General features: G+C 35.5%; 1 protein-coding gene across 3 annotated transcripts in view; it reads right to left on the bottom strand.

The window, feature by feature from the left end:
• LOC120529671 (pituitary adenylate cyclase-activating polypeptide type I receptor-like) overlaps positions 1 to 19799 on the bottom strand; it is a 262708-nt gene that overhangs the window by 146713 nt on the left and 96196 nt on the right. For all 3 annotated transcript variants that reach the window (XM_039753681.1, XM_039753679.1, XM_039753680.1), the window contains exon 3: positions 11403 to 11499. In XM_039753681.1, coding sequence (XP_039609615.1) covers positions 11403 to 11499 — 97 coding nt within the window. The remainder of the gene's footprint in view (positions 1 to 11402; positions 11500 to 19799) is intronic.

Below are 19799 nucleotides of genomic sequence, written 5' to 3'. Positions count from 1 at the left end.
AAATTTCAGCCTTCTACCTACATGGGAAGTTGGAGAATTAGTGATGAGTGAGTGAGTCAGTTAGTCAGTGAGGGCTTTGCCTTTTATTAGTATAGATATAGATTATTTAAATGAAGTTAAAGTTTTATCTGTATAATATAATAAACATATTTTGCTGCATTTCATCTTAAAAATTATATCATCATCATATGTAAATACACTCTTTATAAAGTGGCTCAGGTTGTGCAATATTATAACTGTACTGCAAGTTTACAGTGAGGTAACTGTACTAATAAGTACTGACAGTTCTACAAGGAGCAGTTGATGGACTGATTGAGTGCGTTTAGAATTCTTGGGATGAAACTGTTTCTGAACTGCGAGGTCCATACATGAAAGGTTTGAAGCATTTGTCATATTGAGAAGCTGTTCAAATAGGAAGCATGGCTGAGGCAGTATGTGCTTGATGCTGTATGCAGATAATTCTCTTTCCGTTCAGCTGCTCCGAGTGGTGCAGTGAGAGTAATATGGAAAAAGATGATCCGCTGTGGCAACCCCTAACCCAGCTGAAAGAAGAAGAAGAAAGTGCAGTGAAAGTAACAATGTTAAAGTAGCTATGGTATTTAGAATAATTTGACCATTCCGTGGACCATTATATTGTTACTGGTTAATTACCATCAGATGCATTAAACTAATAAACAATATGCGGTTAATTTCAGTGTATTTATTAAGCCGCATCAGGAAAAGAAAAGATAACCACACAGGAACAATAGCACTGCTTTGATGCTGGGTCCCGCCAGTCTGCAAAACCGAGTGGAGAACTGGTGTACGACAGGGTATGAGGTACCGCGGAAATGTGTGTGGCTTTACGCCAAGTTTAGGTTTTATCCATCGCGATCTGAATGTGGAAACGTTCTAACGCAACATTTCTGTGCGTACGCACCGTTTATACATGAGGCTCCAGGTCCTGATGGCTACCCTGCTGAATTTTATAAAAAAAATATTTAATTAAGTTAGCTCCCCTTTTATTAGCAACATTTGTAGAAGCCAGAGACAATAAAATTCTACCTTAAACTTTTCGCCAAGCATTAATTACCATTTTTCCTAAGAAAATAAGGATTTATTACAATGTGCAAAATACGACCAATCTCACTTCTGAATAATGACGTTAAGATACTCTCCAAAGTTCTAGCTAGAGAGACTGACAAAGTTTTCCCTTCCATAATAAAACATCACCAAACCCAATTTATTAAAGGTAGACACTTAGCTTCCAATATTCAACACTAATATAATGTAATGTATTCATCCATAAAGTCTAACACTCTTATTATCTTTGGATGCAGAAAAAACATCTGATATGCTTGAATGGGACTACCTATTCACCACATTGAACAATTTTGGGTTTGGCACGGAAATATGTGCATGGATCAAACTACTGTATACCAGTCCAGAAGCTTCAGTTTGTATTAAAAACATTGTTTCAAACTACTTCAGACTAGAACATGGTACTAGACAAGGATGCCCCTTGTCACCACTGCTATTTTCAATTGCCATTGAGCCATTGGCTGTTCACTTTCGAAATGCATCAGAGATAAAAGGGATTTTCAGAGATGGACTTGAAAAGAAAATATCACTATATGCCGATGACTTGGAACTATATATATCATACCCATAAAATTCTTTCCCTGCAGCCCTAACTGCACTAGCAGAATTTCAAAAGGTATCGAGAATTAAAAAAAAATGCTTTTTCCGGTGAATTCTCCATCAAACAACATTAGATTGGATACTTTCCCTTTTAAAATTGCTGATCAGTTTAAATACCTAGGGGTAAACATCACAAGTAAATATAAAGCTCTTTTTAAACAAGAATTTGCTGTCCGCTTGGAAAAACTTAAAAACAAGGATGCCCTCCATTTTAATTTACCAGAGAGAATTAACACCATCAAGATAAATATCCTCCCTCAGCTTCTGTTTCTATTTCAAAACATCCCCATATACATTAAAATCATTTTTTTAAAAATTAGATTCAAACATAACCTCATTTTTTGGACTTTTAGATATCCACACATCCAATGACCTAAATCAGAAGGTGGCATGGCTATACTTAATTTTCAATTTTATTACTGGGCAAAATATACAAGCTATAAAAAAAACTAAACATTGGCACAAATAAATGAACACACAGTAGCTTGGTCCACAATAAAAATGAAATCCTGCAGTACTTCTTTATATTTCTTGCTTTGTCCACCAATAAGTACAAGGTATCATCAATATACTAACAATCCAATTGTCCTTCATTCACGCAAAATATGGAACCAATGTAGGAATACACTTAGTTAATTAACTTGGAAGCTCCATGTTAGAGAATATTTTATTTGTTGCATGATAACCACCTTTTTCCTCCCTCTCAGACTTACACAGTCTTTAATGTTTGGAAAACTTATGGAATTAAATCAGTTAGAGACTTGTATATAAATAATGTCTTTGCATCCTACAATTACACTCCAAATTTTGTTTCCCATCAACACAATTTTTCCACTATCTCCAAATTACAAACTTTGCTAAATGAAATCTGCCCAGTTTTCCTCACCTCCCACCTATTTCTATTCCAGAAGAAATATTGATCAGTCTTGAAGACTCAGACAGCATTTCTGTAATATATAAAAGCATTTTAAAGTCCCTTCCTTTTAAAGATCCCAGAGTACAATGGGAAAAGGATCTCTCACTCAACATTTCAGAATAGGAGTGGAAGGCAGACATGCACAGAATTCACTCTAGCTCCATATGCGCAAAGTATTTAATTATTCAACTTAATATCTTTTATCGAGCGCATCTATCTCATTTAAAATTGTCCAAAATGTTTCCAGGGCAAGATTCAACCTATGAACATTGCAATCGAGCTCCAGCCTCACTGGATCACATGTTTTGGGCATGCACCAAATTAACATCAGTCTGGACAAATATTTGTAAATGCCTATCAGACAGCCTTGGTGTCACAATCACTCCATATCCATTATTAACTGTGTTTGGTGGACTCCCAGATGGGCCTAAAGTGGAGAGGACAAATAAACTATGTTTGCCTTTACTTTACTATTAACATGTAGACTTATCTTGCTCAACCGGAAGAATACAAGCCCAACTCTGTTAATTAAATAGGTAACTGATGTTATAAACTATTTGAAATTGGAAAAAAATGAAATTGTCACTTAGAGGATCTGTTCAAAACTTTTTTAAAACCTGGCAGGATCTAATCAATAACATTTTATAATAAGAATTTATATTGGAGAGAAGGACTTCTTTCCCTCTTAACTAGTCACACAATTTTACTCTGGCTATTGGCCTTCCTCTCTTTTTCATGGGTGGAGGTTGAATTGAATTTAGTTTTGTTAAGTTTGATTTGATTGTGTGGAACATTACACACTTTTAATTAATTCAATAAAAGAATAAAAAAAGGAATAATGGAAAGTGAATTAATCTATTCCTAGACCCCTGCTACCGGAAGCTACAGGATGCAGCGAATAAGTTTGTTAAGGACAGTTGCATTCTGCTAATTATAGAGACCTGGCTTAATTTACTCATTTAGGAAACAGCTATCGAGTTACCTGTTAGTGTACTAACACTAAGACCTATACAATAGATGTCGTATAAACACTTGCTGCGTAAGCAACATCTATTGCTGCATTTTTTTCACTGCATGTACCATTCAAATGTAGAAGCATCATTTAAACTCCAAATCATATTTCTCATGAATTTAACGTTTGAATTCTGAAACATTCAAAGTTAGGATCGTTCAAAGTACGAAGCACCACTGTATTTTATATTATGTTATTTTTTTCTTTTGTATTTATGTCATATAATGTATTTTATTATTATTGTATTTACTGATTACTTTTACGTTTTGTATTATAATGGCATTGACAAGTTGCATCAGCCTGGAGATAAGCCACTACCATTACTGCTGCAGTTGCATATGAATTCCAACTAGTGTGGCAACTAGAGTGCCCAGTTTAAGGATCAAAGATCAATGTAAAGAGTAAAGAATCCATATACAGTGGTGTGAAAAACTATTTGCCCCCTTCCTGATTTCTTATTCTTTTGCATGTTTGTCACACAAAATGTTTCTGATCATCAAACACATTTAACCATTAGTTAAATATAGCACAAGTAAACACAAAATGCAGTTTTTAAATGATGGTTTTTATTATTTAGGGAGAAAAAAAATCCAAATCTACATGGCCCTGTGTGAAAAAGTAATTGCCCCCTTGTTAAAAAATAACCTAACTGTGGTGTATCACACCTGAGTTCAATTCCTGTACCCACCCAAAGGCCTGATTACTGCCACACCTGTTTCAATCAAGAAATCACTTAAATAGGAGCTGCCCGACACAGAGAAGTAGGCCAAAAGCACCTCAAAAGCTAGACATCATGCCAAGATCCAAAGAAATTCAGGAACAAATGAGAACAGAAGTAATTGAGATCTATCAGTCTGGTAAAGGTTATAAAGCCATTTCTAAAGCTTTGGGACTCCAGCGAACCACAGTGAGAACCATTATCCACAAATAGCAAAAACATGGAACAGTGGTGAACCTTACCAGGAGTGGCCGGCCGACCAAAATTACCCCAAGAGCGCAGAGACGACTCATCCGAGAGGTCACAAAAGACCCCAGGACAACGTCTAAAGAACTGCAGGCCTCATTTGCCTCAATTAAGGTCAGTGTTCACGACTCCACCATAAGAAAGAGGCTGGGCAAAAACGGCCTGCATGGCAGATTTCCAAGACGCAAACCACTGTTAAGCAAAAAGAACATTAAGGCTCGTCTCAATTTTGCTAAGAAACGTCTCAATGATTGCCAAGACTTTTGGGAAAATACCTTGTGGACCAATGAGACAAAAGTTTAACTTTTTGGAAGGCAAATGTCCCGTTACATCTGGCGTAAAAGGAACACAGCATTTCAGAAAAAGAACATCATACCAACAGTAAAATATGGTGGTGGTAGTGTGATGGTCTGGGGTTGTTTTGCTGCTTCAGGACCTGGAAGGCTTGCTGTGATAGATGGAACCATGAATTCTACTGTCTACCAAAAAATCCTGAAGGAGAATGTCCGGCCATCTGTTCGTCAACTCAAGCTGAAGCGATCTTGGGTGCTGCAACAGGACAATGACCCAAAACACACCAGCAAATCCACCTCTGAATGGCTGAAGAAAAACAAAATGAAGACTTTGGAGTGGCCTAGTCAAAGTCCTGACCTGAATCCAATTGAGATGCTATGGCTTGACCTTAAAAAGGCAGTTCATGCTAGAAAACCCTCAAATAAAGCTGAATTACAACAATTCTGCAAAGATGAGTGGGCCAAAATTCCTCCAGAGCGCTGTAAAAGACTCATTGCAAGTTATCGCAAACACTTGATTACAGTTATTGCTGCTAAGGGTGGCCCAACCAGTTATTAGGTTCAGGGGGCAATTACTTTTTCACACAGGGCCATGTAGGTTTGGATTTTTTTTTCTCCCTAAATAATAAAAACCATCATTTAAAAACTGCATTTTGTGTTTACTTGTGTTATATTTGACTAATGGTTAAATGTGTTTGATGATCAGAAACATTTTGTGTGACAAACATGCAACAGAATAAGAAATCAGGAAGGGGGCAAATAGTTTTTCACACCACTGTAGGTGCTTTGTTTTTTAGGCACTACATTGTCAGTAGTGGGATGGGATGAAGGCCTACAGTATGACTTAACAAAGCACTGAATGATGCAGAGACCTGAATTAACTTGCTGAGCTCCTCTAAGGAGTTGTTATATAGTCTTGAAGCTACAATCCAAGATCTGGAATGCCATTTGCAACACCATTATAGGAAGGAGGACAGCCAAAAGACTTCTACCTCTGCAGCTCCACCACCACTTCTCCATCTGCTAAGGCCCAGTGGCCTGGGTGCACAGCCACCAGTGGAGCTTCAGGCTCTTGGAGCTGTGAAAGAACGGCAGATCAAGTTGTCACTGACCCTAGGTGGGTTGTGTGAGGCAGGGACAAGTAGCAAGACTGCAAAGAGAAAGGCCAGGTAAGATTATAGAAGCATTACTAGAGCAGACATGGAGGTACAGACTTAAAGCCGAGACCTGCGCCTAAGACGCTGTTTCCAGCTTAAGTTCAGTGAAGCAAGGCAGCCAAGTGACCAGTACATCTGCAGTTTTAGACAATGAGGCATGCAACATTTAACACCCCTACTGCACCACATGACAGCCCAATATTCAACATCTCATCTGTGCTGAAAAAACATCTTCTAAGTACTCACTCATTGAACTTGAAATTACCAGGTGAAGTAAGACAAGTATTTGGTTGACAGGAAGAAGGGAGGCCAGAAGATCATGGTGAAAAATATGGAAGGCAAAATTAAAACGAGCATTTGTTGTGCTACTGTGCAGGAAGATGAGTCATCCACTCTACTAATTAGTCAAGGTACTACCCTTGTAATAAGAAGACATGAGAGAGGCAGAAGGATTTGTTGTTCTCATTCTTTGTGTCATTTATTTCAATTGTATACTTTATACTGAGTAAATCATGCACTATTACTATCGTTTGCCTTTTTCTGTTTTCTTTGCTAGCTGGCCCTGCTATGATCTTTCCTGCTCCTACAGTCATTATCACATGAGATGCTCTGAAAACCACAAACCTGTAGAACTGATTCACTCTCTTCATGCCTTACCCAGGGGCCTTATTCGCAGCATTATAGGCCCCTGGGCAAAGCAGTGCCCTGAGGCCCCTACCTACACAACCACTCAAGTCACAACATATATAGATTAGCATGGGCCTCCCAGGCAACTGCCCAGTGTGCCCATGCATTAGAACGGCCCTGGCCTTGCCCTCACCGATCACTCCTATGCTCTGCTACCAATCTCTAACTCAAAATATATAACGCAGCCCTGTTTGTTATTTCTAACAGGGTGTACATCTCCCCTTCTGCATTACCGGGAAATGCCACCTCTTCTTTAGATTATGGCATTACATGGGGAGTAGCGGACTTTTTACGCCATTTGCAAAAAAAGCATTGATTGTCATCACCATTTAAAAAGCAGTAACGAGTTTTCAAAATTGTCTACTTTAAAAAATAAAAGCATTCTTGGTGACATGAGTTAATGATTAATTTAGATTTTCAATTTTTTCTTCAACGAGGTAATTTAAACCTATATATTTCCCTCTTTTACATATCTGATAAATACAAACACCAAAACAGATCTCCAAAACCAAAACCAGCTCTCACACATGAGCAGGAGCTCTCTGCTGGATTCCTGGCTTTCCAAAATTTCTGCAATACCAACATGCTTCTCATGCTTCAAGTCATAAAAGGTCAAGTTAAATAATCCTACAGTTTGCATGCAGTTTCACAAAACTACCAGTAAAATTCAGTTTGAAGGCAATTATTTATTTTTTTTTGGGGGCAGTAGTCAATGAATACTGCTCATCTATGTTTACCATTGTTCTTTTCAGCAGCTACATAAAACATACAATCTGCACCAGTAAAATTAATTCTGTTTATGCCTTTCTTGTGTGAACAGCACACATTTCGCTAGAAGTGAAAACACAATTTATTTTGCACAGTGAAACAATGAGGTCCACTGTGAATTCAGTTTAACACATTATTATTCATAACTGTGTTAGCAAAGAAAATGCAAGAAACACAAAAAGTCACACAACTTAGCTAGAAATGAATGGAAGCAGATACTTAATGGCCTTATAAGCCATTATGCATACACTAAACAAACATGTATTCTGTATTCACACAACAGTAAAAACAATTCCAAGAACAGGAATGCAGAACATTTCCACAACATTCAAACCTCTCTGAATGCACCTGAGCATTATGCCATGCATACATATAGTAGCTTATTGATCATTATGATATTCTTATGAGTAGTACGGTGGCACCATGACTACTGTTGCTGGCTCACAGATCCAGTGGCTGGATTTAAAATTCCACATCAAGTCACCATCTATATATGTATTTCTCTAGGTACTCCGATTTTCCTCTCACATCGTAAGCACATGTACATTAGATTTAATAATCATTCTGAATTGTAGCCTTCCCTTGGTAGTGTGACTATGGATGTATGTGCTTGTGTGAGGGTCCTGCAATGGACCAGCACCCCATCCAGTCTGTTATTTTCTGGAATCCAATGCATCTTGCCTTTTCCACTTAGGAGGCATTCTAATTCTATAACCAAACCACCTCACCTCTTCTTAAGCTCTAGAAGTAGCAATTTTACTCCAAGTTTCTATTGTATTAATAACTTCTTCATAATATCATATATAGTTTGCCCAGCAATGAAGGTAATCCATGAACCCCTTTTAGATTAGGTCCAAAAAACCTGTGTGGAGCCAGCTCACCATCCACAAGGTGAAGGTGAAGGGTCAGATGTAATGGCAGTCAGTCAACAGGTAAGAGTGTGATGGATAAAGGCATACTAGACCTTGGCAACAAACTGTAAAATCATATCCTCATAAGTCTACTAAAATACACTGTAGCCTTTTAATAACCACCTGCTACTTTATCAGCAATATCTGAAAAAAATGGAAATAAATTTTAAATCACGTCACAATCATACTTAAAGCAACACCAGCTTGCAGCATGTTCTCAATTTCAGCCTACTGTACCATGGCAACCCACACATTAAAAGGCCGGACTCCAGATCACCAGATGTCTTGTAATTACTCACAAAGAGGCAGACTGCATTAGTACATGTGATCCTCTGCATGAATGTCCCCACTTCTTAACATTTATTTTCCAAATAAATTACTTGCAGCTGTTTCTCAACTCAAAGCTTTCATTTTCACATTGGAATTTAGCAATCTATGAAAGACATTTTTAATTTATGTACCATAACAAGATGTTTTCATTAAAACAAAATATATAGTATTTTGAATTCAATTTGATCTGGTGTATCAGCGACTTTCAATAAATAAGACCTACTTTAAGCAAAACAAAAGATGAGTTGCTGTACAGACTGTTCTCTTTGTAAAGACTTCATTCAGCTAACATTTGTTTGCCTTGTCCATATTTTCTGTAAATTGCCACTTATTCCATTTTATATCATTACTAGCCGAAGTTCCCATGGTTTCCCAGGTATAGAAAACAAATGTGTGTTTTGTAAAGAAAACTTTATTGAAGGATAAAAAAAACCTCCAGTAAGGCATCACAAATCAAGAAATGATACATAAACAGAATAAACCAAACCACTGTTATAATTCTAAAAGAAGATTATATCAGTAAGATTTTTAAAAAGCAGAGGTGATAACATTGAATAATAACGTTTAAAATCACCGCTCTCTGGCACTCAGCTTGTTATCCAGAGCTGATGCGTACACTGCCAATTAAGCAAAGCATCCAGGCTCTTCAGCAATTATCCAGACAATTTAGTTCCACTAAGCCTGTTGTGGTAAACTTAAATATAATTGTATGCTATGTTTAGACAGGCTAAGAGGCTAAATAATGCAATGCCTTGTAAACACTTTTACACCATTTATTTTTGTAGCGATTTGCCACGTGTTCAAGGAAATTGTTGAAAAATGCTGGCAATAATGAGAATTGATTATAAAAGAAAACAAATACACTATTACAAGAAAATAATAAGAAAATATCCAAATAAGAAAATTATGCTGTTTACTGAAAATAAATCCAAAAGAAAAAGCAATAAGCAAAAACATTAAGAAAAAGAAGAAAATGTCTAAAAATATCTGAAGACCAAAACCATATTACAAAATTCAAAACCCAAAGGAGCCAAAACAAAATGAACAATAGACAACAAAACAGGGAGCAGATGTAATACTAAATTTTATTTGGATGTGTAATTTGTGCATTTTGATATTTTTGATCATGATGATTTCACTTCTGTTATTATTTTCACATTATGGTTTGCAATTTAAAATTTAATTTTCATTAATGTCTCAGATTTATATGCAATGTCATTTTGAAGGTCATGTGACTGTGATTCTCACATTGATGCATAATGGAAGATATAATTATATAAATTTGGCTCAATTCACACTTGATGCCATCTCTCGGTGGATGTAAAAGCGTTCAGATTTTTAAAGTAGTAGTTAGTTGTATTTCCAAGTATGGCCTAATATTAGAATTTTGTGTTTTGGTTACAACTCTATTTTGACTTTCAATTTTTCAAAAGAAAGGAGAAAATTATCAATTACAAACAAGCTAAAAGATACAAAAAACACAGCACAACAGACCAATACAGTGATCCTCCGCTATATCGCGGTTCAGCTATCACGCCCCTACTATATTGCAGATTTTAATAAGGTAAATCATTAAATATACTTACAATGTACACTACGGTAGACAAAGAGTTTTGCGTTACAATACCCAGATGATTTCTTATAAGGCCCCTCATTGGCCGAAAGAGGAGACTCAACCAGAGTGGGATTTTCATTCTCTTGGGCTCTGACTGGCTGCTGCTAACGTGGTGTAATCTCGTAAGAACAGTAAGCGTAGGTCCCCGACACAAAATAATGTTAATTTATATGATCTTTCTATATTGCGGATTTTCACCTATCACTGATGGTGGTCTAGGCGGGGGATCACTGTACATTTTTCTCCGATTTTTAATTTGAAATTAATTAAAGCAGAGTGTTAGCACACGCATTAAAAATGTTGTCTCTCAGCTTTAGGAGAAAAGAATTAAATGCAAGTCCACTCATTGCCTGATTGCAGTTTCTGTATTTACAGGTATCTGCACTTCTCAGTTTTCCTCTCATATCCCAAAGAGACAAATGTTCACTTCACAGGTGAATTGGCATGGTATGAAAGTGAGTGTGTAAATAAGTTTGCTTCGCTGAGCAAATGGCACTTTGTCTGGAATTCATTCCTGCCTTGCAAGTGATGCTTCTAGGGTAGGTTTCAGTTCCACTCAAATTAAGCATGTTTAGAAAATGAACACGTAGATAGGTTCTATAAATTGATGGGTCAATAAATATTATTTGGATATTTTTGTCTGTAATTCAAAGGACTTAATGCACAATGTTAAACCAAACAAAAAAGGCTTTAAAAACAATTGATGAAAAAGCATTCATCACCTTTGTAGCTTCATGTGCAAAATTGCTCAGATACAACATAATTTTACCAGAAATACAGAATATATATATATTTTGCCAGTGATCTACTTAAATATGAGAACACTTAGGGACATAAATCTATTTCAGAGGAACTGAGCATTTTAGCTCAGTCCAGTCCAGTGTGCAGTAGTGGAAAACATACAGAATTTCTACCACATTGCCATTCCTTTAAACTTAACTGCCAAACAATACAGACACTTCTTAGAAAACTGATACACATATCAATAACAAGGACAATAATTTTTGCCACAATTTATATTTATTTACTCAGGTAAGAAATCAATATTTATTAACATGTCAAATCTTACCTAAACTGAAGTCATTTGTGGATTTCTCCCGTCTAATCTTCTCGAGGCACTGTTCCTTCTCTCTTTTGATTATACATTCTAAATGTGTAGCAGTCACCTGAAATGTATAAATGTAACTAGTAAGTAAAAGATTAAGTAATTATTAAGTGATACACAAAATAAAATAGATTCACAAAGCAAAATTGTTGTTGAATGTCAGTCTAATGCACTGTTGGAGACAGCTTAAGGTATGCAGAGTCATATTCTGCATTGTTGGGTACTCGAGGGACTGTTCATCAAGCATTGTCATCCATTGGTTCCAGACACTGATTCCAGTACCCATTAGCACATGACTCAAAACAACTCGGGTCAAGTCAAGTAGCGTGTTTTTTTAAGTTTGTACAAGTGGATTAATAAATAAAAAGCCACATCATTTTGCACTTTGAAGTGTTATAAGAAATCAAATATACCTTAGCATAGCTACAGAAACTGGAGCAGAGCACTTTAAATATATTTACATCCAGCCCCGAGAGTAAATCATACGACAAAAAAAAAAACTTAACAATTGTATCCAGAAAAGGTCAAGAATTGCTACTTCATATTATAAATATAATCACGTTTGAATATGAATTAAAGTTAATATTACTAGAACTTACAAAGTACTGTACTTGGTTTGTGTGTATGTTGAAAAGAGAAAGCAGATTTCAAAAGAAGACTAATATCAATAATAAATTGGACATGTAGCCTGATAAGACAGTTCAAAGTACCCACGTGGGGTTGCTGAATTCTGGTCTTTAAAGGCAATTAGAAAATCTGTCAAGCTGTGATGAAGTAAATGTCCCATTCTTGTGAAATGTATTACTTTTAATCGTTTATTGGTTGAATGTGGTGAGAATATGTGCTGCAGACTATCATTATGTGAATGTTCATTTGCTTTCTAGGTATGTGCCAGGAAATGTGGCCTATTTGCCAAATTTTTTGACTTTAAACCACAAGGTAACCATTCAATCCCTGCCTCTGACTTTGTGTGATTCTGAGCAAAGCATTTCACCCATTTGTTCTCAAAATAAAATATATAAAACCCTACAAATGTCTTGCTGCACTTGTAAAGCAACTTAAAATGGTATTAATTTCAAGATGCTATTTACATACAGCAAATATTGTAGATTGTTAAGTAATCATCAATAATGAATACAGAAGAAATTGAATTTTGCTAGGAAGAACATGCAAATTCCAACAAGATTTTTTTTCTTGCCAGTACACCACTATAATGGTGTAGCAGCTAAGACATTGAAATTTATACTCCAAAGTTGACAGATCTGGTCTGTAACTCATTGTACGAATTTGACCATGTAATCTAACCCACCTCTGCTCCAACTATGCCTAATGGACCATTCTACCTAATCAGATGGAAATGATCATGCATCTATAATGCATGCGCACCTGAAGTCCATCTTCCTAGCTCAGCTAAGATAAGCAGTACCACTCTAGGATGAGAACAGTAACTGTTTTTTCTCTTCCACCCACAGCCCCAAGAAGATGTCTACTAATGGCACCTAACACCACCCACGATGCCCGTAGCAGACCCCGTCCCTATGGGTTTGTGCTCTATAAAACTGAATTGCCCCAAAAGGGGAGCCATAGCCTTCACAAGAACAGAACTCCAGAGTGATCACTTGTTAACCCTTTTCTGTGTGGAAAACTCTGTATGGGCTATTGTTGCTGACCTTTAAGTTGTGCCAACATGCACTCATTTTTGCTTTCTTTTTGTTTACTTATTAAAAGGGGTCACCTTCTTGATGGCCCAACTGTTATTCTGACCTTCACCAGCCAAAGTTTAAACCTATGCTGCTGGCGTTCATATCTATCCTTAACCACATCCTCCAAAGTTTATACATCTGCTAAAATTGACCTACAGTCATTCTTGTTACATCATATCCTAGTGAAACAAAACATCAACTTCTAAAATTGCAAAGTTAAACTTATTGTAGATGTCCTTATTATATTTATGAAAATTATCAATCTTCCCTTATACAGAATGTGATATTGTAACTCAGCTACCACATTCAAACTGAGCTGAACATACAAGACCTAATAATTTGTTTACTATTCAGTTATTACATCAATTAAAAAATTAAACAGAAATTTGGCAAACAATTTTATTTTTGTTCAGCTTCTTATTTTAACTTTAATTAAATTACATTGTTTTTTTCATGAATAACTAGAGCCTGATAAAGAATAAGCAGTGGTTTCTTACACAAGATAAAAATGTGCATAATATTATGGTCCACCTATTATGTTCTCCATAGTGGCAGAATTTGACCTATTTCCTAATAGACTCTTTGAAAGTCTGATTAAGTAAAGGCAAAAAAATGAAGACTGGGCAATAATACAACCTTAAAGTACTGGCTAGTTCACAAATATACCGGTAAAGGATAAAGAAATCAGTTTGACTGAACTGTGATTAAAAAAATACACAGAGAATTCCTTTAATACAGTACAAAGATAAACAAAAATGACATCTCCATCAAAAATGTGCATATATCATTTTAGCACTAATTGCATTCTACTGAATATACAGTCCCATGACTGTGCCGTGGATAAGTGGGTTTGAAACAAGGATGGATAAATGAATGAAAAATATATAAAGACTACAGTGTTTTATGAAATGGAAAATGAAAACTATATTACAACCATGTCTACAAAAAAAACTAACACAAAATAATAATTAAATCTACAGTATACATACAGCATGCCTATCCATCATTGACATAACAGTCTGGCATCAGCCACAAATGCATGGTAAGGCCCTATTTCAGCACATTACAGGCCACAATTACAAGCAGACACACAGTAAAGTAATTTCAGAAATTTTAACCTGATAAAATGCTTTTTGACAGCCAGAAGAAAACCAGACGACTAATGGAGGAAACATTCAAAAACGACGTGGACATTCAAACTCTATGTGAAATACATGCTCTTCTGCAATCAAACTAAGCCTTAAAGGAACACTCAAATGATTTTTTACAAGTTACTTACCCCATGTAGTTTGTAGTGAAGGCCAAGAAATTTTAAATCTCATGTTTTTCTCATAAAAAAGTCTCTGACAGAATGGAACCCAATGGTGACCAACACTGGACAACCGCTAACATTAACAAGAATGAGCATGTAAAAAATCTAATGTTGATCATATGCTTAAAACTGGCAAAACACATGTATTTCCTACTAAAATACTGTTAAATAAAAAACTGCGGAAAATGAAAATAGTCTACAAACAGGAAGTCCCTCCACACGGGTTGACTCTTTTTAACTGAAGGCAGGACTCTTGACCAATGAATGTCCACTGCACTTCCAGAACACTCAGGCAACTTTATTTTTCACCCTGTTCACATCTACGTATTTGACTGCTATTATCTTCTTACACAAATCAGTGAAAGTGTGGACATCTCTTTACTCATATCCACGAGAGGACCAAAGGGATATCAGGGACCTATCTCCATCATCACATATGTGCAAAACAGTACAAACTTTAAGACACGATTTTCCTCCACACTGCTCATGTAACATACATTGTGTCCTTAGCAAACATACATCGCACAAAATGTAAACGTCAGCTCAATTCTGTCAAACAGAATACATTACCATAAAATAACATCTCAGCTCTGATAACAATAAATAGCTACTTTAAAATTATCATTACATCTGTATTACCTAAGGAAAGTAATTTTTTCATCAGTTGTTGACCGAGGAGCTGCATTTTTATTATTCTTTGAATGTTAATTATCAAAAAGTGATAGACATCGAATAATGTTGTTTACTTTTAATCAGCACCACTGAATGCAGCTTGGAATATATTTAAATTACTCTTCCTTGCTTTGTGACATTTTACTGTCATGTTATGATAGAGTTATTAAAACAGATCATTTTCTTGACTGTATTTTATTCTTCAAGCATCAAAACAGTTGACAGTCGAAGGTTTTTTCTATTAATATGTACCTCTTGTCATTGCTTTTTTCTTTTCTTCTGGATCACTTCAAACAATGGTTAATATATTTTTAAAATAGAAAATAAAAGGCAGACTACAAAGGAAAATCTTAAAAAACAGTTTTCCATGAAAATAATGTTGGTCTTTTGTGCCAAAAAACTATAACAGAGTTGTACTACAAAAACACAGGTAAAAATATGAAAGGCACTATATAGATAGATGGACAGGGAAGATATGCCTGCCTAATAATAGCCAGATAGATGAACAGATAGACAGACATGAAAGGTACTGTGCAGATAGTTAGAGATAGAGAAATAACTAATAGATTGATAAATATTAAAGACACAGTACAGATAGATACATATTTAAGGCAGTATACAGAGAAGTGACTAATCATAGATTGATAAAATATTAGAGGCACTATATAGATAGACAGGAAAGTGACTAATGATAAAATAAAGAAAAAATAGTAAAACATTTTCAATTACATGCTAACATTATAGACAAATCATCAGATATGATCACCCACCTCTGTATCAGTCACCTGCCAGTACTAGGGTGTTGTACCGTGTTAGCCATTGTAAATGTAGTGAGAAGTCAAGCAAAATGACACCTTTTATTGGCTAACTAAAAAGATTACAATATGCAAGCTTTCGAGGCAACTCAGGCCCCTTCTTCAGGCAAGATGTATTTCTGTGTGAACCTATGAGTATTTTGGGTCTGCCTGTCCTGTGCAATCTATTATTAGTAAGCATTTTAACCTTACCTTGAAACATCTGTCTTCCTACTTTTTAGAACACTATCTCAACCTACTTATTCTGAACACTATCTACTAGAGGAGGGGACACTAACTTGGCAGATTTTGTACAACAATTCTAAAATAACAGTAATGAAGGTCTGGACCATAATTAAGAATGACAGCCTGGGAATATCATCACTACATTAAAGTGTTTCCTGCAATTATACTATATTTGATGTAAATGACAAGGCACTGGATTACTAGGAAAACCGCCAATAGTTAACAACGACAGGAGAACACAGCATAACATACAGAGTGGTGCAGATAAAGTTTTTCTACCATTTATTTTTCTTCATAATCTTAAATTACAAATGTTAACGAACCAGTAGCTGAAGTAGAAGTTAGGCAGTGCCTTACCCCTACAAACTTTAGATCTTTATGGAGGCACTTTTAAATTTTGTGATCTTCTTGCATTCCAAAAAAATAAAAACACACACCTAACTTTAAAAAAAAAAACGGATAAATAAATACATACATGAATTTCCTTAGCCAAAGTTGTACTGACTGAAAAAAGCAAGTCAGTAACATTTTTTTATGAGGAAGGACCGAGAGAAAAAACAAAGCAGAGATCATAACTGGGAGGTCAAAAGTTACGTCCTCAAAGCTACTAATTCAAAAGTAAAAACAAGCTTTTTTTAACAGCAGGAATAACTGAGTATGACACATAATCACTATAATATTAACTGAACATTGGATGATGTGGGGATGCACACGTTGACTTTTATAAGGCTGCACTGATGACATCACTCATCACACATTACTGATTGCCATAGCGACAGACCTCATTGAAAGTACCCAAAACAAAAGAAAATGGCATAAAACACTAAAAACATAAACACAAAAAAATGAACAAATTCTAAAGGAAGCCTTCTGACAAAAACCAAATGTCAAAATTGAATTCTCTAGGTTAGCAAACTTCAGCAAAGACATTTAAATTATTTCTTACAGACCCAAGAAAACTGTAATAAAATAAACCAACTATAACAAAAGAGAGATGAACAGATGATTGTTTAATGGTTTATATTAAACTGAAGAAATTCAATGTGAAGGAATTTCTAATTTAGTTTACATGTAAATTATAACTACTTGATATTTAGTGTATTCTGAGATTTTCAAGTAATAGTGATCTGGTTTAGTTTTATGGAAAAAGATGATCTGCTTTGGTAACCACTAATGGGAGCAGCCAAAAGAAGAAGAAGTGATCTGGTTTAGTTTAACATGCAAAACACTTCACTCAGGAAAATATGTTCTGAATTACTTAGTAGGTTTAATACAAATGGTACTGATAAGATTTTTTTTCATTATAATTCTTTAAGAAATTTTATGTTGAATTAGTGAGTGGAAGAAAAGACATCCCTTGAACATTTTTGTTAAAAGTTTATATGTTATTCCTTTAGGCTTTGGGAAAACTAGAAAGCAATTACAAGAAACACCTGTCAGACAAACACCTCCACTTCCAATAGCCTCTGTCATATATTCTTCAGTATTGCTATTTTTGAAAAAAAAAAAAGGTTTTCTTTAATTCTCATTGTTCCTACCTCAGACTATATTTTTATAGCAAGTAATTCTCTTTTCTTATTATTTTTTCCTTGACCTTGCAAAGAATTTGTCTGCAGTACATAATGCATCACTCAATAATGCTGATGTGTCACTGTAGTTCCTTAGGAACAAAAAAAAAAAGAAACAGGAAGAATTGCTTTGTGGCACAAACAACCTGAGTTTTAAAGCCCATGACTATAGCTTGTCACAAGTGTAAGAGTCCATGACCCTGCCAGAGGAAAAAATGGTAATGAGTCGATTAGGGAAATTGCTCAATGAGCTACCAGCTGTATTTTTTTGTGCAAGGAGCACAGCAGGGACCTGCACATTCATACAAATGTGAAGACAAAACTGCCAGTGCAGTGATGGGCCCTGCTGAGCCGAGCACAAATGCTTAATATAGAGCAACGTGCAAGTCGCACAGCTTGTCAATCACTGGCTATCAGTGACGTACCACAGTTATTTTTTACTTTAAACAAATGTGATGTTTCTTAAAATTGCTTTAATCTTAAGCTACTCAGGTGTGACAGAAATGTTTTTATTAACTGTAGCACCATAACTTCACATAAAGATGGAATATGCTTACTTATATAATGTTTGTTGTTGTGTATAGCACCTTGCCAGTTAAGGAAATTGTAAAATATTGTACACAATTTTTATTATACTTTTGATAATATGGTTCCTTTCATTCTAATATATAATCTGATTGCAAAAATGTAGAGTATATAGTGATAGAAACTATAATGCAATAATATAAGGCAATTAAAAAATTTGACTTGAGAATAAATAAAAACATTCAAATTACCAGGCTGAAATTACACAAATCTGATATTTTTCGGGCTGTATGGACACAGAAATATGATCTAGGACGTAGGATCTAGCACATTTCATGTTTGGTCCTAGATCGGATACATATCCAATTTGTGGCCATGCAAAATGAATAAGAAAAGGTCGGATCAGAATTCATGTTGTTTTTTTAGTAGGCAGAGAAGCAAAACAACAATAGCTACAGTTGTGACAAATTGATATCTCTTGGTGCAGCAGGGACAGCAATTACTGCGAAAATAGCTGTCTGTTTTTTTTCACCTTCTTGACCAAGTTGGGTATAGCTAAATAACTGTTTGCCGATCTCCAGAGCAAGTTGGGATGCATACACTAGCTACTAATGTATCCCTTTTGACAGTTTTAATAACACAAATCACCTCGCAAATATAACGTTTTTTTTCTTGTTGGTGACACAATTGACTTGTGCACAAACATCCGTGTCATTTTGGAGGACTGATGCATTCACATTACATTTAGATACAAGGTCACTTGTATTTATGAATGTGAACCTTCAAGATAAGCATATTCAATCTGACAAAAATTGGAATTGAGGAATGAGGCTTTTTATGTGAATATAGCCTAAAGAATGGATATTAGCGCTTGCTCCCTGTGTAACCCAAATCACTTATTATTGTCATGTTTCATATATTAAACTATTGCTATATATCCTGAAATTGTAAAGTTGAGGTAGAAGAACATGGGTTTTGAATATTAAAACATTACAAAAATTTTGAAGAGAACAGAGCATTCAGCCCAAGAAAGCCTGCCAATCCCATCCTCCTATTTTCTTCCAAATAGCATTAAGCTGGTTTTTGATTGTTCCTCAAGTATTACTGTCTACCACACTACTTGATAATAAATAATAAGAAAATTGCTCTTTGTGGCAAACAATATAAACTGATATATGAAAAATGAATATAGTGTTTCCTGGACACTTGTGTGTGCATACAATAAAAAAGGAATTTCATGCCATTGCAGGTAGGTAATACACAGGCACAAACCCCCACAGTTCCATAAAGAATCTCACAATCAGCCTAACATTCTCATTACCCATGTTTTTCAAATGTGATTGGGGCACATGGGACTGATCAGAGTGGAGTCTGACCAAACTATTTGAAAAATGTACCTCTCATCCTGATGAATAATCACACACAGTGTCTTCATCAAATATTCGACCTTCGTCAATATCTCATTAATCAGAGACAGGTTCTAGGGATATGACATTCCCTGCAACTGACCCAACAAAAAAGAGGGCTATATGGAACATACC

Source organism: Polypterus senegalus, chromosome 5 (genome assembly GCF_016835505.1).
Source record: "Polypterus senegalus isolate Bchr_013 chromosome 5, ASM1683550v1, whole genome shotgun sequence".
Classification (NCBI taxonomy): Eukaryota; Metazoa; Chordata; class Cladistia; order Polypteriformes; family Polypteridae; genus Polypterus; species Polypterus senegalus.
The sequence above is the reverse complement of the archived record's forward strand: the minus strand, read 5'-3'. Positions and strand labels throughout refer to the sequence as shown.